Here is an 8,503-nt window from a genome sequence, read left to right as displayed (position 1 = left end):
AAGCAGAGGGACCGCGGTTCAATCCCCCAGTACCACATGCCAGCCAGCCCCGCCCCCTGGTGGGCTGAGCTGGCCACATACACACACACACATAAATAAATAAAATTAAAAAAAAAAAAAAAGTCTGGGCATATAGCACAGACCCTAGGTTCGCTCTCCAATATTAATATAAAAACCTTAAGGGGCTGGGTTATAGACCAATGGAGTACTTACCTAACGTGTGTCCTAGATTTAATCCTCAGCACCACTGTGTAGAGCACCACCTTGGCACCAAACACTATTCTAGGCACTGTGAATGCAGCACTGACCAGCAAAACAATAATGCAGATCTGGAACTAAGTGCTTGGGTTCAAATCCAGCTCAGCCAGCGAGGAGCTGGGTGACTTGGGAGAGACCCATAGTAAAGGGACAGCGCACTCCATTTGCCCTTAAGGGCTGGCCTGTCGTGTGTTGGTGGGCGATGGCCTGTGGCAGCAACAGGCAGGACATGTTAGTGCTGGGGCACAGGACATGTCTGAGGAGGGCACAGAACAGCTGAGGTCAGAGAGGCAGAAGCCAGGCCACTGCAGGGACCTTTAGGCCACGTCACGAGACCTTGTCAGATTATTGTATGCAATGAATTGGGCCAGGCACAGAAAAGCAAGTCGCACTGACCTCACTCCTGCTGGGACGTAAGCAGATCCACGGAAGCTGGGAGCAGGCAGTGGTCCCCGGAGGAAGAGGGGGGCAGGTGGGGAGACAGGGGCAAAGGCTGAGGAGCAGTGCTGCTGTTAGCACATAGTGAGGCGACTAGCCAGCAACACACACTATGTATTTCAAAAAAGAAAGTTTTTATCATAAAGAAATGATCTCTATTTGGGGAGATCAATATTAACCTTAAATATGAATCAATGTATACGTGTGTCAGAACATTATATGGCACTACATTGCTATGTATTTTTATTTTTTCAAATTTTTTCAATTTAAAAAAAGGCCTTTAAAAAAAAAGGCCTTATCACATTGTAATTAAGAAATCTTAGATGAATGACCATTTTGTATCTGTGTATTCAAAATGGTTAGGATATATAGCTACATTCTCCTAATTCAATCAATAGAGTGATTTGTTCTAATAGTGTTTATAAATAGGTTATCATGTCTGCATCTTGTACAACAAATAACCACTAGGAAGACAGTATGGAATAAGGGTTTTTTTTTTTTTTTGCTCCGAATGCCCTTAGGGGTGGTTTGGCTGGCTGGAGTGTTGTGGGGAAAAGAATTTTTTTTTTTTTTTTTTTTTTTTTTTTTGGTGGAACCGGGGATTGAACTCAGGCCCTTGCGCTTGCCAGGCAGCGCTTATTCCACTGAGCCATCTCCCTGGCCCTTAGGAAGACAGTATGCAATGTGTTAATTATTGAAACTGTCTCATTGCTATTTGTTTCTCAATAAAATTATGGGAAAAAAAAGAAATCTTTTTTGGGGGCTGGGGAGATAGCTCAGAGGCATAAGCACCTACTTGGCAAGCACAAGGTCCCAAGTTTGATCCCCAGCCCAACATGCCATGCTGGCCCTAGAACTGGAATGTGGTGGGGCAAGCCAGTAATTTCAGCCCTTAACAAGGTTGAGACAGGAGGATCGCTGCAGTTTGAGACCAGCCAAGCCTGGCCCGAACTGCATAGTGAGACCCTGTCTTTTTTTTTTTTTTTTTTTAAACAGGTTCTCACTTAGTCACTAAGTAATCCAGGCTGGGCTTAGTTTGTGAACTTCCTGCCTCAGCTTCCTAGACAGCTGGGATTACAGGTGTGCTCTACTACACCTTCCATGTTGTAATTACTGTTTCCCTACCTATAGCACCCTGCACAAAGCAGGCCATGCAAGTATTTGTTAAACAAATAGGAGTTCTTCGTAATCAGACATACAATCATTTTGAAACCTTCAATAAAAATACATATTTATATATAGACCTCCCCTTTTATAGGTTAATAAAAAATAGTAATAGGGTTATAATCCATAATAGGATTGGGGGGCCGGGGAGATGGCTCAGTGGAATAAGCGCTTCCCTGGCAAGTGCAAGGGCCTGAGTTCAATCCCTGGTTCCGGGGAAAAAAAAAAACAAAACATAATAGGATTGGGAGCGGATTATCTGCTGTGCGTATTAGTCACAGCTCCTGCAAACTGACTACAGATGCTCCTTGGCTTACAGTGGGTTATGTTGTAATCAACCCATCATAAAGTATCATCGGTTGGAAGGTACTCAATACACCTACTCTACTGAACACCACAGCTCAACAAGCAAGTGTGCTGTGGGCTGACAGGGGCTCAGCCCCTATCCCCTTGGGGCGCACTAGGAGGGGGTGTGGCTCTGTCACTGCAGTCACAAGAGTATCACATCACGCATCGCTAGTCTGGGGAAAGAGCAAACTCTGAAGGGCAATTTCTACCCAATGCACCTTACTTTTGTACCATATTAAAATGAAAAAGTAGTAAATCACAGATCATCTATAGCTTGATACTTTTTTATTTTTGGTGGTGCTGGGGATCAAACCCAGGGAGGGCCTTGTGAGAGGTAAGAACTCTGCCACAGAGCCACATCCCAGCCCTGTAGCTTGATATTTTTTTTGTAACTTAATATTCCTTAATTAATTTATTATTTGGTACAGTGTCTCACTATGCAGCTGAGATTCACAGTAATCCTCCTGTGTCAGGCTCCCCAAGGGATCCTCAAACCTAGCCCACCCTCCATAACCTCCCCTCATTCTTTTTTTTTTTTTTTTTTTTTTCTCGGAACCAGGGATTGAACTCAGGCCCTTGCGCTTGCCAGGGAAGCGCTTATTCCACTGAGCCATCTCCCTGGCCCCCCTCCCCTCATTCTTGACCAACTTCATTTGCCAGCTTTGTTCAGATCAGATCTCTGGGACTGGAATACGTTTGACTAAAATCTTTCTCAGGACATGGTCCTTCAAAACTGTTCTAGGGAGACACCAGGATAATACTGACACCAGATTTTCACTCGCTTTTCATACTTCTGTTTTTGAGGTACCTGGTAGAACTGTAGAATGGTCATCTGGAATGAGAGCCTAAACTTGTTTTCTAAAAATTCTCCCCTTTTCTGACAACTTGAAGGCAGGCAAAGCCAGTATTCCCAGAAGGTGCTGACTGGAAGAACCTTGGATGGGGAGATAGTATGGAAATACACAGTTCATGGTCTGGTTGAGCCGCAGCCACAGGAGTGCGCCACCAGGCCCAGTTTTGGTGTCCGGCATGGCGCACCTGGGGTTCCAGGGCTGGCATGGTGTGCGGTACTGGGGACTGAGCCTGGGTCCCTGTGCTCGTCAGGCGGTGCTTAGACCACAGAGCTGTCGCTCTAGCCCTGTAGCTTATGCTTTCCTTAATAAGCATTTGTCTTCATTTAAAATAGCTTTTCTTTCTACCTGCTTGTTTATTTTTTGGTCTTTTTGAGATAGGGTTTCACTATACATTCAGGCTGGCCTTGAACTCACTTTGTAGCCCAGGTTAGCCTCAAACTTTCAGTGATCCTCCTGCCACAGCCTCCCAAGTGCTGGGATTACAGACTTGCGTCACCATACCTGGCTTCTACCTCCATTTTGGCTCAATTATTATAAGTGAGACTTCTTGGACACAAGAAATTACCTAAAACATATTTTGAAGTTTTCTCTTTTTTTTTCCCCAATACCAGGGATTGAACTCAGGACCTTTTGCTTGCCAGGCAAGCACTTGTTCTACTGAGCTATCTCCCCAGCCCTATTTTGAAGTCTTAAGTCTTTAGGTTTGTAACTGATAGCTGCTACTTTGTATTATGGAAAGAAAATATGAAAGTAATACTTTCCCACATAATAAAATACAAAAGTCAAGGTCACAAGCACATGCTGGTTGTCCCAACTGCTCAGGAGTTTAGGAATTTGAGACCAGCCTGGGCAACATAGTAAGACGCCACATCAAAAAATTATATATGGGGGCCCGGGAGATGGCTCAGTGGAATAAGCGCTTCCCTGGTAAGTGCAAGGGCCTGAGTTCAATCCCCGGTTCCACAAAAAACAACAAAAAAAAAAATAGTAATTTTTTTTCTCACACATGGGTAATTTAGAAGTGAATTTATACATAAAACACATTTTACTTAGCCAGGCATGGCAACATACTCCTGTAATCCCAGCACATGGGAGGCTGACTGTGAGTTCAAGTCTACCCTAAACTGCATAGTGAGACTCTGTCTCAAAAAGCAAAAACACAAACAGAAAGTTTACTTTAGATTTGTAAGATGTTTTGGGTTTGCCACTTGAGTGTGGAGCTCATTATCACGGACAATCTGTGGTCTAATACATAGCACGCCTTCATTTCTTTCTCTTCATGGGAAGGAGATAAAAGGTAACAGTGGCTGAGGAGGAGTCACCTGGGAGGACAGTGCTCATGGTTGATTCTCCCAACATCCCTGCGAGGTGAGGGTCTGTCACTCGGCTAACTTCAGTGAGAGGAGAGGCAGCAATGAGGAAGCACTGACTGCAGGGTAATGATACTGAGCACTGAAAGAAAATGCTCTGCAAGTTTAACAGACTGCATTGTTCAGTTTGTCCATTTTTGGTGCTCCTGACTGAGAAGTTTTCACTTCAGAACACTGGTGCTGACTGGGGTTTGGCCATTCACTACATGCCAGAACGACCGTCTGAGGAGCAAACTCGTGGGCTTTGGCTGGACCTGTGACAGGAGTGTGAATGGCACCCACAGAGCTGACTCCAGAAGCATGCACGTGCCCCTCAGAAGTGCATGCAGTTCACCCTCTCTCTCCTTTTTCCCTTTAGGGCATCCAGTTCTACACACAGCTCAAGACCATCACTTCTCAGTGGAAAGAAGAGGACGCCACCCTCTCCTCACCTGCTGTGGTCATGCCAACCATGGGCCGTTAGGAACGCGTTCCTCACACCCAGCTCACCCTCCATAACCTCCCCTCACTCTTCACCAACTTCATTTGCCAGCTTTGTTCAGATCAGATCTCTGGGACTGGAATACGTTTGACTAAAATCTTTCTCAGGACATGGTCCTTCAAAACTGTTCTAGGGAGACACCAGGATAATACTGACACCAGATTTTCACTCGCTTTTCATACTTCTGTTTTTGAGGTACCTGGTAGAACTGTAGAATGGTCATCTGGAATGAGAGCCTAAACTTGTTTTCTAAAAATTCTCCCCTTTTCTGACAACTTGAAGGCAGGCAAAGCCAGTATTCCCAGAAGGTGCTGACTGGAAGAACCTTGGATGGGGAGATAGTATGGAAATACACAGTTCATGGTCTGGTTGAGCCGCAGCCAGCCCGCCACCAGTGCCAGCGGGAGAGGCCCTTGGGCCAGGTTTTCCTGAGCCTCTTCCTCATTCTGTGCTACGTAGATGTAATCTACTTCTACATGCCCAGTATTGTGACGGCTGCTCCTTTTTTGCTCAGTGCCACTTGTCCTTGTGATTCATGATCACTGTTTAATCCTGTCATTGTCCCTGTTCCTAATTCTTAAAGTCACTTCTTAAGAATACCTCAGTATTCAATGAATAAAACAATTTTTTATTCTGTGTGCCAAATGTTAAATTTCAGGGGTTGCTGCAAATCCTTAATCAATGCCTCAGCCATTAATCTGGATGCAAGTAGTTTTCTTGGCTATTTCAAGTTAGACAGATTGAGCATTTTAACCATGAACGTGGCTAAGACACTTACCTAAAGCAAGTCTAACCTGCTATTATTTGCCAAATTTTATATATTATTTTCTCTTGCTTGAATTTTTCATTAAGGATAATTTTTTTTTCTTTTTCATTAGTGTTACTGACTGGGACACTAATTTTCTTAGGAAATTTCAGAAATTTTCATTACATACAGTAAATAAACATTTTAACAGTCTTCTGCTCTTAATTCAGGTGACACCTAAACTTTAGGTCAGAACAAACTCTGACGTGCTGAGCAGAGCGGATGTTTGTGCCCCATCCCAGCTGAGTCCAGCTCTCTGGGTCAGGAGGCTGCCAGCTGCGGTGGCCTCTGCTCAGCCACACAGTACCGGTCGTCTGTCCTGTGGGCAGTGCTGCCCTCTGGGAGTACTGGGGGAGCTAGGGGTGCAAACCCTGCCAGGTCGCACTCAGCCTCACTCCTGCCGTCGTCTGTTGGATACTGTCAGAATATTCAGTCTAATAAGGGATCGAAAATTTAACAAAACACACTTGCAAGCCTGCAGAGTCTGGGTTTTTGTTTTGTTTCGTGTCTCTGCTTCCTAAAGGCGAGGGAATAGAAATTATAGTTTGAGAATACAATGCCCCCTTTTCATCTGTTACAAAACACAGCAAATGCTTAATCTAACAAGTCCAGGCTGGGCTGAATGAAAAGTAGCTGTCTAAATTCCAGGTGGAATTAAATATAATCACAGGGACTCCTAACATTCTCCTTGTATTTAAGGGAAAACACTTTTTAGAATACTGTTTTAGTATAATTAGAATCAGCTCATTTGGCTAGCCACGTGCTACTCAGAACAGTTTATTTCTTCTTAGAAAAAAAAATTATTTACATTTATAGTAGTACCATCTAAAAATTCAGTATTTTCTTTTTTAATCTGATATAGCTTCATTTGAACTTTCTTGGATTCTACATTGTTTAATTAAAAATGAATAACAAATTATAAATAAAAAGCACTTAAAGAGAAGAAGAGCTGGCTGTGTGTTCTCACTGGCATAGACTTCTCTAAGGCCCCGGGTCTGCAAGGTTTCAGACCATGTTTCCTACCTCTGTGCACAGCAGCATTATACGGCCCTTGCGTTTGTGCTTATGTCAGCGACAGTGGGACTAGGGTTACAGCGCAGTGCTACAGTGCTTGGCTGGCAGTGCAAAGCCCTGCGCTTGATCTGAAGCACCAAGAAAGAAAAAAACGCTGGGCACGGTGCTACACACCTATAATCCCAGCACTCGGGAAGCTGAGGCAAGAGGATTGCTGTGCGTTTGAGGCCAGCCTGGGCTTACAAAATGAGTTTCAGGCCAGCCTGAACTGCATAGTGACACCCTCTCTCAAAAAGACAAGGAGGGGCTAGGGAGATAGCTTGGCAGCATAAGTGCCCGCCTGGCAAGAAAAGACTCAAGTTTGATCCCCAGTGCTGCATGCCCTGCCAGCGCCAGAACCCTGGGCACACTGCCCTGAAACTGGGCGTGGTGATGCACGCCTGTAATCCCAGCACTGGGGAAGCTAAGACAGGATCACTAAGAACTGTGTAGCGAGACCCTGTATCAAATAAATAATAAATAATTTTTTTTTAAAAAAAGATAAGGGAAAGGAAAGAAGGGAGAACAAATATATTTGGCTAGACTGCTCATCTATCTTTCTATTTTGGGGTGTGTGTGCATGTGTATTTCCCGCACTAACAGAGGTACAAAGATGCACTTGCATTGCGTGCGATGTGCCTTCAGGGTGGATTGGTTACAAAGCTTTCCATGACCTCATAGCAGTCTACCTGCTACTCCTTCCAGTGGTACCTGAGACTCCTCGGTGGCTAGCAAAGAACTGTAAACTAGCAAAAACCTGCATAGAGGAGAGTAACAGTGGTGGAGGGTAACAGTGGTGTTATCTGATTAACTTTTTTTGTGGGGGTCCCAGGAATCAAACTTAGGTCCTTGAGCTTGCCAAGCAGGTGCTTGTGCTGCTGAGCTATCTCCCCTCGTGCTATCTGATAGAGAAACGCTCCTTACCATGTTGGACTCTTGGGATCCTTTCAGAATGCCAGATGGTGCCATTTCAGAGTCTGAGATTGGAACTTGCTGAGTGATGAAGGTTTGATCTTGAAGCTTACTTTCCTCTTCAGCTGCACGGCCTTGAAGCTTACTTTCATCTGTTTGATCTTGAAACTCAACTTCAGCTGTCTGATCTGGAAGCTTTCTTTCTTTCCTGCAATAGACAAAATGACAGTTCTATCAACGACCATACATGGAACTTGGTGCAGAACAACACTTGTCATATTATGCTCCATCAATTCTAGCACGGTATGGTGCCCACAGAACCATCCGGTCAGGCTCACACTCATGGACTTGGCAAGAAAGCACTTCCCCAAATTCCTTCTTTTTTCCAAGGTCAGAAACAACGTAGTCTGCACCTGGAGGCCTAGAACTCCGGCCTTATTTTCTGTTGTAGGCAGAAGTCAACCAACACACTAAGGCACTGTCTTCTTTGCCCCGTATTTACACCCTTAAAGTGTTAAGCAAAATCTTTTGGTTGGATGAACTTATTTTCAAAATAAACTTTTACACAATCATTGATGCAGTGTGTTAAGCAAGTTAATAATATTCACTTAAAACTGAGACGTGTTGACAGGCATATATGCCTGTAATCCCAGGTACTTGGGAAGCGGAAGCAAGACAATCACAAGTCACAAGTCACAAATTGAAGACAAGTCTGGGAAATGTACTGATTTTTTAAAAGTGAAAGAAAAAAAAAAGGAGATGGATGTAACTAAATGTTCCCTGGGTTCAGTCCCCACTACTGCAAAAACAAAAACAAGTT

General features: G+C 44.2%; 1 protein-coding gene and 1 long non-coding RNA gene across 2 annotated transcripts in view; one reads left to right on the top strand and one right to left on the bottom strand.

Annotated features, from left to right (window-relative positions):
* Positions 1-5,546, top strand: part of Aldh6a1 (aldehyde dehydrogenase 6 family member A1) — a 16,842-nt gene extending 11,296 nt beyond the window's left edge. Inside the window, exon 11 of the mRNA XM_023703571.1 lies at positions 4,791-5,546. Within this exon, the coding sequence (XP_023559339.1) occupies positions 4,791-4,895 (105 nt within the window). The 3' untranslated portion in view covers positions 4,896-5,546. The remainder of the gene's footprint in view (positions 1-4,790) is intronic.
* LOC111813250 overlaps positions 1-6,100 on the bottom strand; it is a 17,621-nt gene extending 11,521 nt beyond the window's left edge. The window contains exon 1 of the long non-coding RNA XR_002818556.1: positions 5,810-6,100. This is a non-coding gene — a long non-coding RNA (uncharacterized LOC111813250). The remainder of the gene's footprint in view (positions 1-5,809) is intronic.
* Positions 6,101-8,503: the final 2,403 nt, after the last annotated feature.

This window comes from Octodon degus, unplaced genomic scaffold (genome assembly GCF_000260255.1).
Source record: "Octodon degus isolate 3935 unplaced genomic scaffold, OctDeg1.0 scaffold00007, whole genome shotgun sequence".
NCBI lineage: Eukaryota > Metazoa > Chordata > Mammalia > Rodentia > Octodontidae > Octodon > Octodon degus.
Note: the sequence above shows the minus strand (reverse complement) of the source record. Positions and strands in the feature narration are given on the sequence as shown.